The sequence below is a fragment of the Notothenia rossii genome (genome assembly GCF_949606895.1).
Source record: "Notothenia rossii genome assembly, chromosome: 5".
NCBI lineage: Eukaryota > Metazoa > Chordata > Actinopteri > Perciformes > Nototheniidae > Notothenia > Notothenia rossii.
Window position 1 is genome coordinate 64,644,293 of NC_136903.1, and position 24,806 is coordinate 64,669,098.

The window sequence follows — 24,806 nt, forward strand, 5'->3', positions numbered from 1 at the left end:
TGCGTTCTTAATCTATATGTAAACAGGAAACCTCGTTTCCTTATTTAGGATAAGAGATTTTAAATGAGAAAGCTACTTAACACAGCTACATTTTGCTGAACAAATCTGATTTTGTTGCATATATGAGTGTGTGTGCTTTGTCCAGAAACAATGTCTCAATCAGTTTTCATTGGAACTGTCTGTTACCAAATAAATAGTTCCAATAAAAACTATTCAAAGCAAGGTCCTTGTATTTTCCAGTTGTTGGAATATTGTTTCTGGGCAGAAGTGTTGCTGTTGAATTGAGCACCACAACTACAATTATTTTCAGCTTTATTGTGTTGGGGTGAAAGCAACACTCATAGAGACCTTTAACTTAATTCCACAGTTAATCATCTGAAATGATTGCAAGATGCAACTACACTTTTAATAACTTTATATAACACTTTAAATGAGTGAACTGAGATATTAAAGGGGCCCTATTATGCTTTTGTTTTTTTGTTCCTTTTCTGCAGTGTGTTATATAGGTTTTAGTGCATGTAAATGGACTGCAAAGGCAGAAATCCCAAAGTTCCCTCCAGGGAGAGTTTCCTTCCCACACGCCTCTATAGACTAGCTCTCCAACACATTGTACGGTGGCAAATCTCTAAGCAGTTGGCCAATCACAACAGAGCCGGCCAGCTAACCAATCAGAGCAGACTGGGCTCTGGTTTCAGACAGAGGGTGAAAAGAGGTGCTGCAGCACAGGCAGTATGAGAAAAATAAAGCGCTTTTTGCACATTTAATTAAAACATTTGAACATTTCACAGTAGAGGCACAAAATACAAATATGAACCTGAAAGTAAACATAATAGGACCTCTTTAATTAGACACGTAGTCAAATATATTAATACTTAAATCCATATCCTGTCTTAGTGTACATTTAAATAACTGCACTATCCTGTTCCCCTGACATTGTTTTAAAATAGGGTTAAGCTGTTAAAACAAACCCAAGCTCTCTATGTATGTCTGTTTTATGTGAGAGTGCCGCTGATTCTCTTTTTGCCTATGTGAACACATTTACAACTTCTTGTTGCTTGCTCAGAATGCTCCTCATTTCCTCACTCTGATCCTGTTTCCTCTTTATCTATGTATACATACATCCCACTTTGTACTTTTCCTTCCTTTCACCTGATAATCACTTTGTCACATAGGGATTTTCTTTTACATGCTGTAAATGAATTAACTGGTTGCGTGTGAGACCAACCCAGTCTCACGGCATTTCGTGTTATAGTCACAAAATGTATTGTACCTATTGATTCGTGTTCACCAACACGATTTTCGCATTTATTTCGTGTCACACAGAACGATTTTAAAAGCAATGTATTTCTATTGGTAGTATGTTTCGTGCCTGCACCACGTCTTTTTGTCCGGTCGGGTCTTGGAAGACCGGAAGCTGTGTGGTTCAGAAAAATCATGTATTACTCAATATCTTACCCTAAGCCTAACCCTATCCCTTTTCATTTTAAATTGTATAATGTCTGAGTTTGCCATCCGCGAGGAAAAGAAATGGGGCTCAGAGCCTCAGAATACTGAAATCTGTATTTTTTTGTCATCTTTTTTTCCTTCTAATTTGTTATTACTTGGTGTAGGCACGAAACATACTACCAATATAAATATATTGCTTCTAAAATCGTTCTGTGTCAGAATACTGAAATCTGTATCTGTTTTTCCTTCTAATTTGTTATTATTTACATTGCTTTTAAAATCGTTCTGTGTGACACGAAAAAAATGGGGAAATCGTGTTGGTGAACACGAATCAATAGATTCATTTCGTGACTATAACACGAAATGCCGTGAGACTGTGTTGGTGAGACACTGCTTTTGAACATTTCAGAAAAAAAGAAATAATCAACATACTTTTTTAGTTAATGACATGTAGAGCAATGTCAAGGTAAAGTTGAGCGTTAAGTGAAACTGCTGATTTAAAATGAGTCCTTGACCATTATCTGTGCTGAAATGACTCCTCGGTCTTTTTTCATTTAGTAGGTGTTTTGTTGGTTGCTTGCTTGCATTTCCTCAGCCATGAGTGTAAATGACATTAAGGGTGTTGTTGCCATTTTTGACTCAACAAAAAACCCAGCACTCAGTCCTTTAGAGAGAACACTTTGTCTTTCAGCCCACAGAGAGATAACAACCTTCTGTAAAATGAATCTACACAATGGCTCCTCAGTTTGTTACGTCATTTGATTTAAGTCTAAAAAACAACACTTCTTATCCATTTCTGTTTTGATGTCTGAAAAACTACTTTATTACCAATACCCATAGATTATGGGTCCCCACTTTACATATAGGGATAAAACAAATGTTAATACATGCTTATCCAGTTTAGAGTCATGGGGGGCCCCTATCCCAGCATGCACTGTGCTTGAAGCTGGAACAGATTGACCCGATCACCAAACTTTCAGAGGGCTTTGCAGGAGAAATATCTATTATTAGACTGCGTTGTCTCAGTAGGAACATGTTTACTGTAATGCTTTCTTTTCACTTCTGTTTAACCATCACCACAGTTCTCTCCACCTACACATGAAGCCCCACGGCTACATGTTCATTCTGGGAAATGTAGACAGTGACTAACAAATGGGGTCAAACTAAATGTGACACAACAATACAATTCCAGACTAAAAGGAAATTCGAAAGTGTTGCATCTTCACTACACTGATGAAGCAATTTTCCTTAACGTATCTCGACTTGTTGATCTTGTGTTGCAGAGCTGCTCTCCACGCTGGAAGCTGTGCGTCAGCGACACAGACAGCGCCCTGGGCTTCGCTCTAGGAGCCATGTTTGTCAAAGACACCTTTCCCGAAGACAGCAAGACCATTGTAAGCATTTCAAAGTCTTCCCCTCACAAAAGCTGCTCCTGCTGTGTGAGATGATTTGACTCTCTTTTGTCCCTTCTGTGCTCCAGGCTGAGGATATGGTTGCAGAGATTAAATGGGCGTTTGAGGACAGCCTGAAAGATGTGAGCTGGATGGATTCGGAGACAAAAAAAGCAGCCAAAGAAAAGGTAGGATAAGAAAGATGATGTTTATTCCCCCTTCAAAACATTTTCCAACTCCTGCTTCAGGGAGACATTAACATCTGAATGAGTTCTGTTGTTGTGTGCTGAAGTGGGTGGGAATTACAGCACTGCCACCTGGTGTAAAAATGTGTCTTATGCAGTTTTTCTTTATATATTACAGGCGGATGCAATATACAACATGGTTGGATATCCAGAGTTCATCATGAACTCCACAAAGCTGGACAAAGTGTTCAATGATGTAGGTAAATGTGGAACTGTATCATCCTGTTACTTTTGTTCATCACATAATGTCTCACTAAAACACCAAATTACACTTCTGATTCCTCTCTTTTAGTTTGAGGTGGTGAACGAATTCTACTTCCAAAATGTCATGCAGTACTACAACTTCTCAGCCCGAGTGACTGCGGACCAGCTGAGGAAAACTCCCAACAGAAACCAGTGAGTTGCCCCTGGTTACCCTCATCCCCCCCCCCTCCAGCCCCGCTCGGCCAGAGACAAGGTTACACGCTCCGTTGGGGGCACATTCCCATTATACTGACTCAGCAGAATAATGCTGCCATCCATCCACAAATGTTCCCAGGCAACCAACTTCCCTCCGCTGACCTGAGCCTTGTCTCTAATTAGGCTGACGAGGGTTTCCCATGCATTTCAAACTGATCTGCAGTCTGCCCGGCACAGTAGCGAGGGAAGAATCAATATTCTGAATTTGTTGTGACCTTGATGTCAGCCTCACATGTTGGTCCTGCGTGTTCCTTGTTTTTCTTTTACAGGTGGAGCATGACTCCTCCGACCGTGAATGCATATTACAACCCAACGAAGAATGAGATGGTTCTGCCTGCAGGAATCCTTCAGGCTCCGTTTTACAGTCGTTCCTGGCCTAAGTATGTCTTCTGCATCGCATTTCAGGCTCAAACAATCATGCTGGATGGATTTGTTTTAGAATAATATAGAAAAAAGGTGGAGCACTGTCTTTAATTCACAGAACCATAAAAGCAGTATACAAAAAACATGGTATTAAAACAACAGTGAAGTTTAAATCAATACTAGTAGTAAAAAGCATTCTCCACAGGACATTGCCTTCAGCAGCTGTTTTTAAACTAAACATGAGTGTACTGTGGGGTGCAGCAGATATAAAATGGTAATCAGACTGATTTGCCATTCTGTTTTACTTCATTGATTTTCTTTTTGAATATGTATTGATTTGATTAAATTTGAATTGCTGATCTGAGATGAGGGCAACAGCAAAAAAGGGGATCGAAAGAACTCACTTTTTCTTTTACACAGATTAAACAAGATATCAATTGGTCGTGCTGGTGTGTGGATTTTGTTTACAGTCTTTTTGCTAAGCCAGCTGTCCTCTGGCTGCAGCTTCATATTGATCAAACCGATATGAGAGTGGTATCAATCTACTTATCTAACTGGCAATAAATTGAACAATGTCAAAAATGCTTCCTCAGACAGTTGCTTTAACCATCTTTGTGGGACATACAAACACGTTGAAATGTATTCATTGGGGGTCATAAAGGTATATTTTTTACACTTTTTCAGAGCTCTTAACTTTGGGGGAATTGGCGTCGTCATGGGACATGAATTGACTCATGCTTTTGATGACCAAGGTTGGTGAAAGGCTTTCCATTTTGATTCTTTACATTTAAATGCATGTCAAATAAAACCTTCAATGTCTGTGTGCTTGATTTGGCAGAGAATACAGTGACACCTTACACTTTTCTTCTTTCTTTTTTTAAAGGGAGGGAATACGACAAAGATGGAAACCTGCGTCCCTGGTGGAAGAATTCCTCAGTAGAGGCCTTCAAGACGCAGACTCATTGCATGGTGGAGCAATACGGAAATTACAGCATCAACAAAGAGCCTCTGAATGGAAGACACACCCTGGGAGAGAACATCGCTGACAACGGTGGACTCAAGGCCGCCTACAAGGTCTGATATCTATAGGAAGCTTGAGGGGGCCCAATTATGCTTATTTCCAGGTTTCATCATTCTATTTTGTGTTCATCTACTGTGACATGTCTCCATGCTTTAATGTTAAAAAAGATCTTTATTTTTCTCATACTGCCAATGCTGCAGCACCTCTTTTCACCCTTTGCAGACCATTTACATGCACACAAACATATCAAATGCTGGGGCTTTAATGTTTTTCTGTTTGTCCCTTCCATTTAACGATGGAGACACACAATTCAACTCAAAGGAGAATTTAAATTAAGTCTGATCTATTATTATTTATTTGGTTAAGGTCAGACTGCTGCTGTTATGTTTACTAAAGCAACATTGTCAGATTGCATGTTCAAAAGGTCAGAAATCTTTCCAGACAGATCCGATTATTATCCCCTGCATTCATTTATTCTTCAAGGCCGTTGTGGGTCACATTCATTCATCGGTATTGGAAAAAGCAACTTGTCTGGTTTACAGCAAAGCCTGGAAATACAACAGGTGGCTATGAGTGGCCTTGTCAGCCTCTGGTTACTTCTTCACATGCAGACATTCTTTCCATGTAATGAAAGGTCATAAGCTGTGAAGCAGAGGAGCAAATCATATGGAAGCAAAAACAGCCTGCATTATGTGGCACATGTAAACCAGAGGGAGTTAACACTATGGATCTTCTTTTCCCCCTTGGTGTATCATTTTACACTTTTACACAAGCAAAACAGGGACCGCATGCTAGTAACAGGATCATTTCTTTTTATTCAAAGGCTTATGTGAACTGGGTCAAAAAGAACGGTGAGGAGGCCACGCTGCCTGCACTTGGGATGACGAACGATCAGCTATTCTTTGTAGGATTTGCACAGGTTTGTATCCCTGAAATTATTTCCTTTTACTCAATAGTGCTAATATTAATGCTGGTTTTACAACATTTCTTAACGCTACTCTCCAGACACGTTTTAAGACATAAAAACTCTTCTACAAATAATAATTTGTGGTTAATCTGATGGGGTTTTAGAGAAATCAACACCCTTTCCCTCTTCTGAAAAATCCATACTGTATAAATCTGCAAACATTTTTCCAATATTTAAATGCTGGAAAGATCCATCTCAGTGTTAGTCCTCTGTAGGTTTTAAGTTTCCTCCTCACACTTGTACACATTGCCTCCTGTACTGCTCCTATGTCAAACTTGGATTCAAGATGAGCACAAACAAACTTTCTTCCTTTGCAAATAAATGGGAAAAAAGCCTACATAAATAACATATTTAAATGAATAACTTCAACCTAACCGGAATAAATTCAATCCAAACTCTTTATAAATCTCCTTACAATTCTCCATGTTATTTTTTTAAACAGCTAGGCGGAAACATGAATCCCTAATTGTGTGTCTCTGTGTCCTTTATCTTTGCTGCAGGTATGGTGCTCTGTCAGGACACCTGAAAGCTCACATGAAGGCGTCATCACAGATCCTCACAGTCCATCCAGATTCAGAGTCATCGGCACCATCTCCAATTCACAAGAATTCTCAAAGCACTTTGGCTGCAAAGCAGACGCTCCTATGAACCCTAAACACAAGTGTGAGCTTTGGTGATGTTTATCAGCAAGGAGAAAATGGACGTTGGGGAGAAAGGAATGACAAAGTCTCTACTGACGGGGAACGCAAGAACCACTGAAAGTCCTTCTGCCTTACCACTTAATGCTTATCAGGATCCTTATCAGGACAGAATGTGCCTGCTTTGCATGCAGGATTGCAATCTTCAGTGCTTCTCCAAAAGACCTGTTGGTTTAAGCTAGCAGCTTTCCCTGAATTAAATGTAACTATGAATGCGCTTTTTGAACACTGGAAATCCAAAAAATGGTTACAGAAAATGGGGGAACCACTCTCAAATCTTGTCAGCTGCTTGTTTGTCACATGTGGTGATAAATAAGCAAAGGGCTCTTTCTTTTTCCTGTAACTTTTCACTGTGCTTAGATCTTCTACAATTTATTGTTATTGTGTTTTATTTATGCTCACAATTTTTTATATGAAAGTGAAACAGGGACCTGCAAGATTTTTAATCTAATGAAACGGACAACTCTTAATGTTAATTAAGAATGTTGTTATTTGTCTAAAACTACAGTAACTGTAATTACATTTTAATAATTCATTTTAAAGCTGAATTACAAATATTTTATGTACTATCTGGTCAAACCGTTAAATTTTATAGAGATGCTGACATGAAATTGTGTTCCGTTGCTGCTGTTTGGAATTAAGACATTTCCTGCAAAACAGTTACTACTTTTCTTCTTGCAGAATTTATGGTCCTTAACAATTATTCAAGATTAAGTGTTTGTCACAAAATATTTTGTATAGTAAAACCAATCTTTAAAAAAACGTTTCTGTCACACATTTGTTTTTTTGCGTGAGCTTACATCCACATTTGTTGTCGTACAGAGATGTTATACTAGATTAATAAAGACTAGGACCCAATGCCCCAGATCACTTAAAATAACATATTGCAGATTGCAGTACATTTCATGAGGAATTGTCTTGCTGACCTGCAGATGCGAAGCAGTGAGAAGAACGATAGATGGCGCTAATAACACACCCATGTTATAGTCCTGCTGCTGGTGCAGATTAGTTTAAAACTATACTGTGTAAATAGCTGAATAATGAAGGATTTTGTCCATGCAAACACGCACATTGCTAAAATAATAGTGCAAGTTGATTTGATTAAAATTACTTATTTATTATTTTGCTTCTTAATGAGCTATTTTGCAATGATCAATTATATGTTGTTATAAAAAGTTTTTACTATAATCGTATCATCTAAATTGAAGACACGCAAGATCAATCAAAAAAGAAAAAAATAGGTATTTCAAAAATGTTGTGGACACATGAGCCATGCCTGCTATCTGTATCTGATTGTAGGTTAGTTGATTAGCCGAGCGAATCCGTAGCTGGCCGAGAATTGCCGAATCATCTGTCCTGCCCGGACTGCTGGAAGCGGCCGCAACGCCATGTTGGCGAAGTCTCTCATCTCTGTGAGGAAAAAATGATAGAAAAAATACGCGCCGAGAAGAAAAGGTAGATCGCCAACAGAGGTAGAAGATTGTGGCGATTATATTTTTGAAAGAAAAGGAACCGAGCCGGATCCGCGGAGGTTCCGGACGGACGAGGGAGGCTAAACCTCCCACCGTCCCCATGAATAGCACCGCTGATCCGAACAGCGACTTTCCATGAAAAAAATACGTTTGTGTTGCTATTCGTGCTTCGTTATCCCAGTTCGTTAAAGGGATTTGGGGCCTGCTTCAAGAATCTGCTACGCTTGCTCTATGTATGCAAGCTAGGCGTTGTTTGTATCAGTATTTATTAAGGTATTGTTTTTATTTGTTGATTTTTTTGCGATGAGTTTGCCACCGAAAGTGGTCCCCAAAACCGCCGCTGTCGCAGTTAGCGGACCTGGAAGTGGCCCCTCTCCGTCGAGCCAACTGCGGGCTACCCTGACCTCCGTGTCTCTGCCGCCGGGAGCCCCAACAGCTCCTCAGCCCGGTGCTTTACCACCACCTCAGTATCCTTTCACTTGGGTAACATGGACATTGTTTGTGATTTTGTGCATTTCACTCTTATTTTAAGACAGTAACACGCACGCTCTGCTTATTTTATAAGCGGCAGATAACAGGTTTGATGCGGGGATGATGGTTTCGTTTGGAGGGAGCTGGGATGGGAGGGGACAATTAGATAGCTAAGTATGCTACCGTTAGCTTATCAAGCCGGTTATTAATGAAGCTAACGGAAATGTCAGTTTGGATTTCGGGAGTTCGCGCTATGCTATTGTTTCTACTTACGTGTGTGATTTAATAAAGCTGTCACTCGAATGTAGTGGGATACAATCAAATATAGATGAAGTGACATTAATGGGTATATAAAATAGCCATCACCGGCAAGCTATAAGGCTTTCGACACCGGTTACCGGCTTTGTTCAGTTACCGGTGCTGGCTAGCAAGGTGCGGTAGCCTAGTTACCGTGCCAGCCTGCTAAATTAAGGGTAGCCACCATGGCTAGCAATTGTACAACTCAGTGAATGTAAGCAGTAAAGCTTCATTCTTTTCAGGGGGCTCACGTTAGCTTGTATAAGGCACGGTTTGTGGGAATTACACCCCCTTTACATTTAACATGAACTTAGCATTTAAAGAGGTGCTCCTATGCACCTAAGCAGGCCTGTCAGTGTTTGGGCCGTTGAGCTCTAATGATGACAGCATGTATACATTAGCAGTTAGAAAGTAACTCGACAGTGACATACATTTTGATATTTACTGTTTGTTTACATTACCAGGTAATACAATTGGGTTCTCCCAGAAACATGTCTCCAAATATGAACTGTAATTCAGTAAATCAGACTTTCAGTGTCGTGGGTTTGCACTGTCATTGCCCCAAAATACACCTTTACTTTTGAGTTTACATAGTGATACACTCACTGTGGTTGTCACCTCCTGTTTTATTTACAGTATGGTGGCACAAGTGAAAGAGAGGATTAGGTTGACGCCTCCTGCCTGTCAGAGGCAGAGAGATGTCTTTTGTGATCTGACAGCTTCTGTTGTGGTTTTGGCTTTGGGTTGTGATGTCTCAACCTGATTTCCTGCCACCCAGGTTTACAGCCGTCCTGTGTTTCTGACATCTGCAAGGGGCAGTAAGTAGCTGGTTATGGCAGGTGGCAGTATGGAACTGTCTTGCCTAAAGTGTGCTTTTGATTTGTTTGTGGGTTAGCTGAGCAACTCAAGAGCAACACAGAAGATAATAGTCTCTTTATTTGTTGTGCCGTGTCCTCTTTTGACTCTCCAGACTTCTGAAATTTGCTTAACCTACTTTTAGATGTATGATGTGAAGTGCCTACCAGTTGAGTACATAATTAAACCCTCTTAATTTTCTCAATGGATGCATTGTTAGGCTGGTATAGAAATACATAAACATTAGAAAAAACGAAATGCTCCTTTTTTAAAGAAGAGAAATCACAAACATTTTTAATATGGCTTTTTGGTTTGTTCACTCTTGCTAAGCTTTACTTTCACATTGTTTAAAGTAATCAGCCTTATATTGGTTATCAACATTATGGAATAATGGACGTCTGGATGAAGTGCTGGCTATTGATCTTCTAATGAAATAGCAACTGTGTTGCTGTTAAATGAACAGGGGCAACCCTATGGTAGACGGCATTAGACAGCCATAAAGTGGAATACGATGGTTACATCAATTATGGCTATATTTCTTAAAATGTGATTAAGAGATTAATTAGTCCGTCCTCTTTACTAAATTTGACAGAATACATTGGTTGGGAGTTGTATCATAATTCATGACCACAATATAAATGAAATCTAAAATGTCCAATGTTTGGTGAATATGACATTACATCCCCACATGTATGCAGGGAGTGAGGCAAATACACATGGCTACAACTAATAAGGTTAACCTAGCTAATGTACTTTTAATTTGACTCAATGCAACAGCCATGCATATACATACCTTTTCTACAAAGTGAATCAATATTAGCCTTGTTTTTGAATAGGTATTGTTTCTATGGTCAATAGCAGTGCTGCTTAGCATTCAGAGCGAGACTTTGGGGCGCTGTTGAATTTTATTAAATGTTAAATGCCATTAACTATATAAAAAAGAGCATGATTTCATTTTTCATTATGTTACTATCTTTGCAGAGGTAGGAGTTACCAGAAAGATTACATTTTTTTTGATAAAGTTGCAAGAATGAATGCGTTGTACTGGGGCTTCAATGTCATTTCCATGTCCCTATGATAGTCCCTGGATCCTGTTTTAGACAGCACTGCATTTGACTTTCTTGTCATACATGAAAACAGCCCCTCTGAGTGTCGCCACTTGTCTGACTCCTCACTCTCCAGACACCAGAGGTCAGGACTGTGGGAGCATGTTACGCTCTGTCTGGCCTGGGCTCCTAATGTATAGGAATTCCCACTTGGAGGATGTTGGCGTGTGTGTATGAGGAGTCCTGAGATGCACAGGGGTCCAGAGAAGCAGGGTGGAAAGGGCTTGTATGTGTGAAGTGCTGGTGGGGGGGGTTGTTTCTGTTCCTGGTTGCCAGAGAAACACCCAGCGCATGCGTCTGCTGCTGCACTTGTCAAACAATGGCAGTGCTGCTTAGCATTCAGAGCGAGAGGCCAAGGTGGCGCTTCCCACCATCTGCCAACAAAGGCCCAGGTCTCCTAGCCTGCCTTAGCCCCCCCTTATTTCCTTCCATCCCCCCACAGCTCACCTCACCCCATTGCTCGCCCAGCTGAGAAAACTGAGGGCTTCTCCCCATTTCCCCCCTCCTCTCTCCAACCCCTCCGCTTTCATGGTACAGCACTTTCATCTTTCTTTGAAGAGGCTAGCTCCTTTTTCTTTCTCACAACTTTGCAAGTTCTTATTTTAATTCTCTATCCTAATGATTTCTGTTTGGACAAAAGGAATTTGTCAATAAAAAAACTGAAGTTTAATTTGAACCTGCCAGCCAGGCATACAGTCAGAGCCAGTGTTCGTGTTGGTATCCCACTACGTAATGTTGGTACCCAGCTGGCTGGTCACACAGCACTGTAGTCATGTATTTTAGGACAGGTGCGTGCAGCCGTGTGAGAAGATATTCTCATGAGCATACTCACTGTGGGATGTTATAAATAAACTGCTGAGTTGTTATGAGCCAGCATACAGGACTGTTCTCTACAGAGAGGGAGTGGCCTGTCGAGAAAAGACATTCTGCACCCTGTCAGAGATCTCCCAGGGTTTTTATCTGAAGCGACATAAACACATCATTGCTGCTGTTTTATTCCTCTATCTTGGATCAACGCCTGATAGTTGCTTATCGTTGAAACCAACATGTTCCTATTTTACTGACATTGCTTTCAACTGTTCTTACACCCCTCAGTATTTGCAGTGAACTCTTTGTTTGGCGATCCATCCCACCCACACCAAGATGCTGTGAGGTCCATGGTCAAGTTGAGAATGTTCACATCCACTTGTCAGCAAGTAGTGCTGCAACATTTGCCAAACAGTGCAAATACTTGTTTTGTAGGAGAAAGAAAGAATGCGTTGCTTCAAAATTTACAAATGCAATATTGCATCTACTGTTACGAAACACTGCAGCTAAACAATTGCTTGATTTGTGTGCATCTGCAGTTAAGTTTGCCAACAATTTCTGTCTGCTGTCCCTGTTCTGTTGTTCTTGTTGATATTCATTTCAGTCCTCGTGGGACTTTCATAGCGAAACTCTAATTTAACTTTGGAACTGTTAGTTAAAACTGATCTCTCTCCTAAATCAACCTGGCAGGTTTTTTTTGTTGATGCTTCCGATTTTTAGCACTTGCTAGTACTGCTGATATTTCAAACATAAATCATTACCCAGGCGGTATATATCTGGCTGCTGTTTGCCGTCTACCGCCCTGTGATTCCGCCTCCGCCGCGATGTCTTAAAGCAAATTCTTAATTTTATTGGCAGTGTGATTTGGATTCTGTAAACTGTCACACAATGTCATCAACATTATTTTTTTCATAATTTCACAATTTGTTTCACAGAAAATGACTAACTAAAAGTATTCTTCACTTTTTAACAAACCATTACAGTGTTTCAGAGATGCAATAGGGGAATCTGGACCCTGCTATGTGTTACTATGGGTCTTAAATGATTGGGTCTATAAAAGTGACCAAAAGTAGGGAAAAATGTCCATCTTATCTTTCCAACTATATCTTTCTTTAAATATCATCACCTCTTGAAATGTCACATTTTCTCGTGTCTGAACCCAAAACTATTCAGTTTAATATGACATACAACAGAAACATATTTCATACATTTAAAAACTGTAATTTCTGCCATTTTTAACAATGAATTCCTTTTTTAAATAGTTTGGAATACTTTTTGCTGATTGGCTCGTTGACCAATCAAGGCAGCTCTACATTTTGGTCATTTTAACTAAAAGTGAGTTGCAACTTGGATTTACCCATATGAAATAACATACAATACAACTTTATTTATCAATGTAAGGAAATGGTGTGAAATGGCTGAATCTACCTCCTTTTTTAAAGTTCACACTGAATCCCTGTTTCCCGTGCGTGCAGTGGCCAGTGGTGCGTGCAGTGGCCAGTAGTGCGTGCAGTGGCCAGTGGGCCATCAGGGAGCAGGAGGGTTTGTGTCTGCACCATCTGGGCCGTCTCTGCTTACTTCCTGTGAATCCACTCTGAACCCACTGCTCTCAGATTTCCAGGTAGCCTGTGTCATCTAAAGGAGGCATGGTACTTGTAAATGTATACTGCATTTAGAAAGTTAATATATAGTAACGCAAATATTACTGTTTGATTTAGTTGATATTTACCTACAGAGCCGCTAACTTTGCAGAAACAGAGCTCACCTCTCACTCTGAGCCTCTGCTGCCTCTTTTTCCTGGATGTTCCATGTGATTCATTCAGGGAAGGGCTTGCAAAATACACAGCTGTAATTCATTTATGGTAGGAATAATAGCAGATTACAGTTTATTGAGCCGTATCATCCTCACGATCACACCCCTGCTATTTGTAAGGCTGTATTTCCTCCTGTCTTCCCCCTTCTCCCCCCCTCACACACAATCAGCACATTAGTGGCTTTACAGTAAGCTACTGATGAAGCACCCCCCCCCCCCCCCTCCTTTCTTAAATGAGGCTTACAGCTCAATGTTGAATCAAGGGCCAAAGGTGAGTGGTTAAAGCTACTTTATGATCTCCTCAGAGAAGAAGCAGGATTGATCTGTATTCTGTTCTGGTGGGGGACTTGTTTTAGACCCACATTGACCTTGTCAAGGATAAACTACACAGAAGCCTATGCTTGTTTAGGAGTTATGAATCCTATTTTAAATGTGATTTTTCCAAATGTATTTTAAAATGCAAAAAACCTGCTTACAGTGTCATAAGGAACCTGTGTTCCTTTGACTTTAAAGAGGCCCTATTTGGCTTCTTGGGGCGTTTTTTCATGTTGCGTGTTATATAGGTTTTTGTGCAAGTAAATGGTCTGCAAGTGCTAAAATCCCAAAGTTAACGCCAGAGGGATTTCCTCTCACGCACACTCTTCCCCCCCCCCCCCCTCCTTCACTCACTTCGGTGACATAGTTAAATCACTATGTAACACCTGGCGTAACGCATTGTACGTGAAACGCTAAGGGACGGGACATCTCTAAGCTGTTGAGCAATCACTACAGAGCCGGCCAGTTAAAACAATCGGAGCAGACTGGGCTCTGGTTTGAGAAAGATAAATACCTTTTTGAGTCATGTAAGAATGTAAACATGCACTTTGTATGTAAAAATAGACAAAATACAATTATGAAACCTGAACATTTGCATAATAGGGCCCCTTTAACTAGCTAGTGTCCTTAAGGTGAGGCAATGTTAGAGTTAGGCACCTTTTAACCCTCTCCTCTGTGCACAGTGTTTCTTCTCAGCGAGGGGTCAAATGTGAATCTCGCCATTAATGTAGTTTTGTCCAATTTGATGTCGCAGGTAATCTTTCAGCCCCACGACGCTCTAATTCCCTGAAGCGGTGTCCCTGTTGTCAGTCTTTAAGTTGACATTGTGCTCGCCTCCTCTCCTCAGGCAGAACATTCATGGAGATCAAACTAATGACTAATATCTACCGTAATTAGTGCGGTCAGCCACTTTCATGGTTGTGCCCGTTACATGCAAAAGAGCCTGACTGAAAAGCTCCCATCTGGTTTACATGCCCACCCACGTGGACAACTTGACACTGATGATCCTCAGGACATTTGGTTTTCACCGCGTGATCACCTACATATGAATAGGAAAACATTTTTTACAAGCAGTTAATCTTAAAACTGCAAAAATCAACGAAGAATGAAATGGTAATAGTGTGTCATAATGGCATAATTGGACGTCCACTCTTGCTAACTGTCAGCTATTGAACCTACATGGGGAGTAGTCGCCAACATTAAAAATGCTATTATATCGAAGTAAGAATTTACTGCAGTTTGTGTGTAACACTTTTTCAAGCAAAGAAACAGAACGATTAAGCTAAATTAAACAATTTTTTTAAGTAAATAGTACGTTTTTGGTGTTAACATATTCATTTGTAATTATTTACGCTTAGCATCTGCTTTTGAGTTCCCTCACAACATGATGAGTTTTCTAATAAAAATGTAATGTATACTACTTACAAAAACCTGTCTTTGAGCAATTTAAAGGGGCCCCATTTTGCTCATTTTTAGGTCGATATATGTGTTATGTTCCTCCGCATGTTTACATGCTGTAATGCTCAAAAGGTCTTTATTCTTCTCATACTGCCTGTACTGCAGCACCTCTTTTCACCCTCTGTCAGAAACCAGAGCCCAGTGCTCTGATTGTATGCTGGCCAGCTCTGTTGTGATTGGTCAACCACTTAAAGAGGTCCCGCCCCTTAGCCTATCACGTACACTTTATTTGAGCGCTAGCCAATAGAAGCTTGGGTGTAACATAGTGATGTCATTATGTTACAGAAGTTATTAAAAGATTCCAATGGAGGCATTTTAGGCAGGGGGGGGAGTGTGTGGGAGAGAAACTTTGAGATTTTCATTTCATTTCATTTCAAACCTTTATTTAGACAGATTGGTCCCTTGAGATCATCGATCTCATTTACAATGGAGACCTGCATCATTTAGTTCCACATGAAACATAAAAACAACAAACAAACAAACAACAGAGGATATCATATTTACATATTCAACATTTACAAACATTTTAGCCTTAGCAGACCATTTACATGCACAAAAACCTAAAGAACAAACTACAGGAAAGGGAAAACCTTAATAAAAACCATTTAACCATTTAAATTAATCTGATGATTTCAAATTCGACTGCATTTGCAACAATCAGGTCTGCCAAGATTTACTGATCTATTTTTGCGTTTGTTTTGCCACTGTTGACAAGAGCCCCCCTCAACTTTAATTCCAGGTGGATTTGTTACTGTTCCAGCAAGTGAAGCTTGTGTGTTTATATTTCCCGACACAGTTTCCACACAGAGATCATGTACAGCAGACAGATCAGCTTGCGTCACTTGTTGATACCCACTCTTAGTGTGACATTCTCTGTCTGTCACCCACCAGACCTAGGTCAAGAATCATTTGCAGTTGAATATTACATTCCCCCTTCTGCTTTGTGGCATTGGATGTCCCACAGTAATTTTCACATCAAAATATATAAAACAAGTAGAAGATTGATTTCAGTTTTTCTGGTAATATCACTTTTTGTCATGCACTTTTGGTAAAACAAAGCATCAAATACTGTGTGACCCATAAAACAAGTATTATTGTGCTCCTCCCCACATAGACTGTCAGTATCAGGAGACAGATCCTCTAATTGCTCCTCATTCTGTGTATGTCTACTGGGTGTGTGTGGGGGTGGGCGTGTTGTTATTCCCCGGCAATGAAACGGACAATACCTCCTGCTGCTGCGCTTCTGCTTTTTTTGATAGCAGCCCTCTTTTAAAGGGATATTTTTTTACATCCTTCTCTCCCTCTTGTGTTGTCGGTTAGGAGTAGCGATGCTGGCAGGGGGCCAAGACAGATGACGGCCCCTGCAGACAAGAGCAGAGTAAACTTGCTCAAAGGGCCAGTTTACTCCGTCAGGACAGCTTGTCTAATGGTCTTCGGTTAGCTGAGGGGGCTGTGTCCGATCATTCCTGTAACCTACGATTTGACATTCACACCCACTTACCGGCCTGATTGGCCAGCTGCGCAGAGGTTAGAAAGAACGCTGGGTTTCTCTTCAGCCCTTTTTTTTTTTTTTTTTTACAAAGAAGCTATTCCTGGCTCTTTTCATGTGAAGAGCTGAGAGCAGCACTGCATTTCTTCCTGGAAAAACTGTCTGAAAATGTGGAATGATATCCCAATTTGTAACCACATTGCATCTCCCCCTTATGACAGCTGGCTTTTCACTCTTGAGTTATGTCATTCTGAACGACAACAAAAACGTTGGATTGTGTGCGGACACATGTCGCACAACCAACTTTCCCTCTAGCAAGACCCTGAGGAGGCGTGAAAAGGAAGAAAGTCAGACGTTCGGTTTCCCTTAAACCATGTGACTGTGTGAGAGACATTCTGTCACGGACAACTGCCTGAGCATGTTACTAACCACAGGGCTTCCCTCTTCTATCGGGCTATTAGACATTCCCTCTTTTGTCTCTCTTAACATGTGAGTGATGTCTCCCAAGTGACTCTCATTATTGCATGTTTCAGAAGCCCTAAAGAAAGTTGTCTTCTGTTCAGGTTTCTGTTCAGACAGAGAAATTATAACACCCTGAGTACTATAGGTTTATACAACTGTTGTGGTATTTGTCTTTGACCCTACTATTCCACTTTCAGCATAAGAAAACTGATATTTGATGATGTTTGTACCATTTCTCCATGCATTTTCAGTTGGCTTATCTCCTGCTGTCCATTTGCCTGAAGTGGTCCAGAAATCCATTTCACATTTTCCCTTTCACACTTGCAAAATGGTAAAGGTACACAGTGTGCTCTTCGAGATGGGGCATTTTGGGCTAGGGTGGGGTCGGGTGGTGGAAGGATCCTTGAAATCAGAGCCATTGGGGCTTGAGGAAAGCCCTTTGGATCTGAATCAGCCATATATGTATTGCATGAAAACATAGAAATGTAGAACAAAGAAAATGTTTGCCAAAAACACTTTCACACATACTAAATCAAGTCCCTTAATGTTGTTGAGTCAGCAATATTTAGATTTAACACGATACGATACACTTTGTTTTCCCGTCAGGTCATTTCTTTTGGTCTCATTACATGACTACATTAAGTATGAAACAAATCAAGTATCTGAGCATCTCTTTTCCCTTACTGAGAGATCTTTTAATGTCCAGTTGTGTTTGAGTTTTCCTAAACGCACCTCTCTCCAGGATCCCTCGGGTTCAGCCATCTCTGGACGACCGGATCTTCCCCTCACAGCCCGGAGTCGCCGCAGTCTACAGTGTGACTCCCTGCCCACAGACCCTCTCCCAAACATATCCACCGGTATGCTGCAGTGCATGCACATCAAAATACACACTCCAGATACAGAATACACACACGCAGAGACTTATATCTATTGTATGGACTGAATGTAGTTGCAAACATTTGACTGTAAAAACACACACACAGTTGCTAGATTATTAGGTACACCTGGATAAAACTGGATTATGCAACACTTCTTTTTATAAAGGTTGCATTGTTTGTTTAAACTGTTTATTAGTATGTTGATTTATGGTAATATTTGAAGCAGTTGCATCTTACCAAGAGCTGTTTCTAATATTTGGTCTACCCTCATTGATATGGGCGTACTAAATATTAGAAACTCCTCTCACAGAACAGTATACCCATGATAATGATGCCCTGATGTAGGCTTCATGCCACTCCCACAAGCATCAACGTATGAGGTGATTCTTTGCTGTTTTTCACCTGACCACAGAGCGCCACAGACATTGCTGTTTTTTTGAGGCAGAGCACCCAACTGAAGTTCAGTGCAGGAGAAACGCACCAGTTTCCTCCTAAGAACATTGTAACCTTTATGAAGGTAGGATTTATTGCATTTGTTTACAAAGTGTACCTGATAAACTGGCAACTGAATGTGTGTTGACTTTAAATATGTGTTTGCGGTTTGGTACCATGCAAGGTCACATTGCCTGTAAAACTGCTCGCCACCTCTATATATGTTTTTTTTCACTGAGAACAATATATTTTAACGCTGTTCACTCTGCACCACTCTCTGCAAGAGAGTGAACAGCGTTCACAAACATCCATCTGTGGGTTTTTTATTTATTGCGTAAAGAAGAAGGCATGCTTGTTAAGACATTATACTGTGACCTGACTGCTGGGGAAATGTGTTACCTCAAGGGACCTTTGCCATTCACCGCCTCCCTCCAGGAGTCTATTAACACTTCCTGTATTATGGTCTGTGTCATCGTTTGTGTTGTATTTATATATTGTTGAAGGAGTACTATTATTTTTGGCCACAGAAAAAACCAAAAACACATTTCCTCTGAAATGTTGTCCTTGGCTGAACCATGAACTTGCCATTCATGTGTGTCAGTGACGAGCCACACCTACTGTATCCCCTAAAGACCAATAGAAACCTGAAATAGCCTCATCCCTTCCCTCTAAGGACACCACAGTCACCATCTGGTAGTGGGCATTATGCTGTGATAAGAGTCATGTGGAGCACTGCAGTTTGCAGACCCTGGGCCTCTGATCAGCCACATGTGCATTTTTCTTTCTACCATACTTGGCTTTGTAAGATAATGATTAATGGCAACCCCACATTAAACGTTTACTACTGAAATTACAAGAAAGAAATATTGATTTTCCTTTCACTACACATTTTATAGATGTTTTTTTTTTTTTCTCGACAAAATTAACTGAGCTGGCTCAATAAATATGGTGCTCACTGAGACCTCCTCCACATTTTAATACTGAAATTGTAGTGGTCATTTGTGGGGAGGATATAACATAATAGTGTGTGTTTGATTGCCCTGTGCTGACGTTTGATCTTTTATGAGCTTTGTAGTATTCTATAGAATTGCCACTTTGGTTATTTGAAACCACAAAGAAGATGATTTCAGTTATGATTTCTGTCGCACAGCATGTATAGCTGCACCAGAAAAAAGCCGGTGTATGCCTAAAGAGACTGAGATTATCTACTGTAACAACACCACTGGAAACACTGCAGGTTTTATGAGATTTTCTACCTCTGGAAGTTCATTTTAAATGCGATAGGCTGCAACAATGATGACACTGGTGGAAATAAATCCCATGGCATGAAACGGTTGTTCTCTGCAGTGGATGTGAAGCTTGTACACCCCCCCCCTCCCTTCCCCCCTTTTCATCATGTACAGCTCCTATACAGCCGCTTGCCTCCCTTCCCCCACCCCATCACTCTGTATGTCCTCAGAATCTCTCACTGGCCTGGAGCAGTGCAAGCTCCTCCCCTGGCAACAGTGGCTAGATTAGTTGCTACATCCCAGGTCATCTGAGGGAAGTAGGCCACACATAGTTTATGGAGAGAAGCAAAAGGGATTGATCCTATAGAATCTATACAGAGTAGTGTCAGTAGATTTGAATGTAATGCATTTTAAGGAGGAAGCCCTTAATGTTAGTTTTAGCGTTGGAGCTGTGAAAGCTTTAATAGCTGAGTGTGTAAAGAAAAAGGAAAAAAAAGCCTGGCTGGAGAGAACCGTGGGCTGCCCAGCTTTCCTGGCCGTCTCATTGCCTCCTGCTTTCTTCCTGCTGTATCCTGTCTCAGTCCCTGGTGTGTGTGCGTCTTGCAGCAGAAACAAGAAGCACCTGCAGTGTTGCCAGCCTGCAGCTGCAGCAGCCAAGGGCCCATCCCGCCACCAGTCAAATCTCATCTCTTCCTCCTGATAGTGCCCCCCCAGGCTGGGGATGAACCCCTGAGCCCTTTGTTGGCCCATATTGATGAGACTTGTTCGAATGACTCCGTTACTCTATTGTGTCCGAGGGCACTTAATTTGTCACACATGAGTTGGATCGTGATGTGATTGCTTGACCCAGTTATGCCATATGAGGCCCAGGCATCCTTGCACAGCATAGTTGGGCACAGCATGCTGCAGGAGAGGCCAGAGAGTGTCAGCCAACCCCTGCAGACTCCCAAATCACTCTGCAGGTCCTCACCTCTGCACACATACAGGGGCTAATCCTGGAGCTTTAGCTTAATTTCAATTCCTCAACAGGAGAGAGGACTAATGACCTGTGGAATCCAGATGTTCTTTCTGTTCCTCTTCTGCATCAGTGCATGTGTGTGTGGCATATTATCTTGTTTTGGGTGTCTGTATATCTAACGTGACTGTTTTATGTGATACAGGTACCCAGGCACGCTGGCCCTCCTTACACTGCTCATGACATCACAAAGGGACACCCTAACTTGGCGGGCACACCACCCGGCCATGCCCACTCCCCGGCGCTCACTCAGGTATCCCTTCCCACAGCTTCCCAATATCGCTATGCGAAGGGCTGGGAGGCAGGCGGAGTGGTGAGTTTATGATTGTGTCCGCCTTTAACCTCAATGCATGCTCATGTTTGATCTGTCCATTTGTTTGCTTATTTGTTATGACTTTGATAGGGCTTGGATACAATTCAACATTACAATTTATTTTCCCCCGATATATAACCCCATCATCACAAACATTAAAATAAAGATAATGGGATTTACTTATCTTAAAGTCCATGTAATGTCCAAAATAAATGTTATTCTGTGTTAATAAATCGCTTCATCACTTTCCACTGTTTCATTTGACATATCAACATCAATGATTCTTACCATAAATACCCCCCAAATAACATGAAATGTGTGCCACTTTCCCGTGTTATTCCGCTCCGGTAGCGAAAAGCTTGCCAGCCATTAACCCAGCTGTGTGACGTCACACGTGGCAAACACCAGCCTCGTCTAGATTGTTTGTTTTGTATCCTTCCGCTATTTTCGCTCAACATATGTGTAACCGGACCTCGCTAAACTTTTTTTATCTAACAATTCATGATGGGGAAGCGATGTGTAGTTGTGAGCTTCGAATGTTTCCTGATTGCTATAAACATTGATCATGGGTGCTGGAAGATTGTGCACAAAACTCGGGTCAGAATTAAGTTACTACAGGTGTTATGCCAGCTTGAGCTAAATGTCACCAGAGTACAGTGAACTTGCCTAGTGACTGAAATATATAAAAGTTGAAGTGAAATAAGTAAGACCAAAAATGAATTACGTCTGAATATCTTTATTATTTTTACCACTTTTAATTATTTGTGGGCTCGCACATACCAAAATAGACTAATGTACACTGCAATAAAGATCAAATGATACAAGTGAAAAATTAACAAAAGAACCCTTTTTTATTTATCAAACAGTAAATTAATACAATCTTACAAACTTGTGATTTGGAAAATGTTGTTATATTTACATGTTTCTTTGGAAAAATAATATTGTAAATGATGTACTTTGTAAATTATTTACATCATGCGAAAGCATTTTAACCAGTTCAGCTGCATGACTTATGTCAAATTACAGATTTGGCCATTGAAATCCCTGATAGCGGCCTCCCGGTTCAGGGTAAGTCTTCCGTATCTCGGTTACAGCACATGCAGGCAGCGGGACTCTGATTTTTGGGCCGAGTACACCCCAGCACCAACGTACAAACTGTCGATAAGCTGTATATCGATACTTCCTAATGAAAAAAAAGTATACAGATTATAAATATATTTGGAGAAAAATAAAATGTTATGTAGTACTATTATGTAGCAATGGTTACAAATTGGCTTATAACATGATATTTGTATTTTACTTGTACAAAATAAATATGAGGTTATACATGACTGCTTGACAGAATCATAGACCTCTTATATATTTCCTCACATGTGTAGTTGTTTCTTTTCCCAAGCATACATTGAACTTGCATACACAGAAAAAATAAAAGCCAAGCTGTTTTTGACTGCTTGAAAGAGTTTAATGGTATCTTTAAAAGTGTACCATATCTGTAGCGACTAAAAGTATTATATGAAAGCAAAGCTGCAATAGGCAGTTGGGTCAATCAATATTTACTTACTGGTGTAGTGGGCCATCAACTGCTCTGTGTTGTTGTTTGTATTGAAGATACGCTATTTTCAGTGTCCAAACACAGACAGCCTTCTCTAAAGCCTGGGTGGCTAATAATGCACCTTGGTTTCTCGTCGGTGTCTTCTATCTGGCAGAGTCCTGCACGGGTCTGATTTTCAAGACCCGCTCCCGCCCCGCACCCGTGATGTGCAGTACCGAACCCGCCCCGCTACCCGCACATATTGCCAATTAGTTCCGCAACCCGACCCGACCCGCCGGCACAAGATCCGCAACCCGACCCGAACCCGCATATATATAAGCAGTGACAACGTGCAATTATTAACACACGCAGTTGCATATTTGGCTCAAAAAGCCTGGGATGTTGTTTATTTTCTCCATCTAGGTTGACACCAAAAGCCTCCCAGACGTTGGATTTCGCTCTTGAAGAAGAGTTATTGAAAATGGTGTATTCTCCGCTAGAGAGCTTCACCTCAGCCATTCAGAATGTGGTGCGCTCAGCAGCAGATTGATGCGCTGCAGAGGTTATGATTATGCTCGGTCCCGCGGAGGAGAGGTCTGAGGATTGAAACATTAAGCTAAATTATTATTGTTTAAATATATTTATTATGCAACACCCGCAACCGGACCCGCATCATCTTTGTTTTACCCAGAAGCGAACCCGGAAAAAAGCGTTTGAAAAAATACCACCCGCAAATCACCTGTTTTGCGGGTCACCCGTCGGGTACCCGCGGATACCCGACCCGATGCAGGACTCTGCTATCTGGTCAGTAGGTTGCAAACTGTCTATTTGTTCCATCACCTGCCAGATCTCTCTGCAGCATACACATTCATCTGCAGTGGGCATGCTTTCACAGCATTGACATGTACACCTGAATATTGTACATAACATAAAAAAAAAAAAAAAATATCTGCCGGACGTGTGAGGAACAGATGACAAATTTAAGATCGACATTTAGTGCAGGTCAAATTAAATAAAACAGAATTTACCATTCAGTATTGCCGACTCGAGTCTCGCCGGCTGCGGAATCCGCTTCTCTTTCACAAGTTTCTGCCTCGTTGTTCGATTGCCGGGCAGGAGGCTCGTACTGATAAGGCAAGATGCCTTGAAGTGAAAGGCTAGCTGGTTCACTCTCTACTTCTGTAACTGAATCCAGATAACCCACCTAATCTGAGCTTGAATGATCGCTCTCGCTGTCGCTGTCTGAAGTTGTCGCGTTGCTTGCCATTTGGACTGATTTGATCAAATGGCAATGTTTGCCACGTGTGACGTCACCGCTCGTTCGGGAGTGATCGGGGGCGTACTCGGCAAACTTCGGAACCAACATCGGTTTTTAACGTATATGTCATTTAATTATGACCAAACTTTAAACATTTTTATTTATTTTTATTCTGGTGATATCTAAACTACATGTTAAAAAACACCTGTGTTAGATGCATTACATGGCCTTTAACGTTTTTTTTTTTTTTTAATTGATTTAATGGATAGGATTTTGAAATGATGGCATTCTTTTTTTTCAACAAAAAAGAAAAATCAGACCTAGACAAACATGCATCTCCTGTATTCTTCATACAGTCCTAATTAGTTTAGAGTGCAAACCAAGCATGCATGTTGCTAAAATAGAGATCAATACTGGTCAGGGTTACAGGGCTGATTCATATGGACAAACACGTTTAAATGTATGTGACCTGTTTAGATTAAAACTACGTTAGGAAAGCAGATCGCCTTGAGGATTAACACTGGTTTGAACCCAGTACCCTCTTGCTGTGTGGTCGTAGTCCTAATGGCCCGTCCACACAGCGGCGTGCGTTGAAGCTTCAACGCTTCTGCCCATTCACTTTGAATGTGGTGACGTCACGCTTCGCCGAACTGCATTTTGGGGAGCGTAGCTACGCGTCAAAAGTTGAACCGTGTTCAACTTTTGAAGTTTCGACGGAAGCGTCAGCCAATCAAATCCCGTTTATGGAAATCTGCCAGTACAACTGCTAGCCAATCAAACCGCGTGTATGCTGCGGGAGCCATATCGCAGATCATATCTATGTTCCATAAAATGGAGGAGAAAATAATCATTGCGGTAGTGAACCACCCGGTGCTGTATGATCAGTCTCCGGGATACAAACCGGAGGAGCCAGGCATGGAGGGAGGTGGCAGAGATAGTTGGTGAAACTGGTAGGTTTTCGCCTGTTTGGAGAGTTTATATCCAGTGTACCTCGTTTAAACATTGAATGGACAGC

General features: G+C 41.1%; 2 protein-coding genes across 9 annotated transcripts in view; both read left to right on the plus strand.

Moving 5' to 3' along the window:
* ece1 (endothelin converting enzyme 1) overlaps positions 1-7,352 on the plus strand; it is a 30,023-nt gene extending 22,671 nt beyond the window's left edge. For both annotated transcript variants that reach the window (XM_079682070.1, XM_079682069.1), the window contains 9 exons: positions 2,730-2,840; positions 2,927-3,025; positions 3,201-3,278; positions 3,375-3,478; positions 3,811-3,921; positions 4,589-4,656; positions 4,788-4,978; positions 5,749-5,844; positions 6,393-7,352. In XM_079682070.1, the coding sequence (XP_079538196.1) occupies positions 2,730-2,840; positions 2,927-3,025; positions 3,201-3,278; positions 3,375-3,478; positions 3,811-3,921; positions 4,589-4,656; positions 4,788-4,978; positions 5,749-5,844; positions 6,393-6,569 (1,035 nt within the window). In that variant the 3' untranslated portion in view covers positions 6,570-7,352. The remainder of the gene's footprint in view (positions 1-2,729; positions 2,841-2,926; positions 3,026-3,200; positions 3,279-3,374; positions 3,479-3,810; positions 3,922-4,588; positions 4,657-4,787; positions 4,979-5,748; positions 5,845-6,392) is intronic.
* Positions 7,353-7,932: 580 nt separating this feature from the next.
* Positions 7,933-24,806, plus strand: part of eif4g3a (eukaryotic translation initiation factor 4 gamma, 3a) — a 67,911-nt gene continuing 51,037 nt past the window's right edge. For 5 of the 7 annotated variants that reach the window (XM_079682955.1, XM_079682958.1, XM_079682957.1 and 2 more), the window contains exons 1-4: positions 7,934-8,529; positions 17,878-17,992; positions 18,426-18,530; positions 20,835-21,002. In XM_079682955.1, the coding sequence (XP_079539081.1) occupies positions 8,366-8,529; positions 17,878-17,992; positions 18,426-18,530; positions 20,835-21,002 (552 nt within the window). In that variant the 5' untranslated portion in view covers positions 7,934-8,365. Of the gene's footprint in view, positions 8,530-17,877; positions 17,993-18,425; positions 18,531-20,834; positions 21,003-24,806 lie in introns of all 7 variants that reach the window. The other 2 variants (XM_079682953.1, XM_079682954.1) reach the window with 1 other exon arrangement.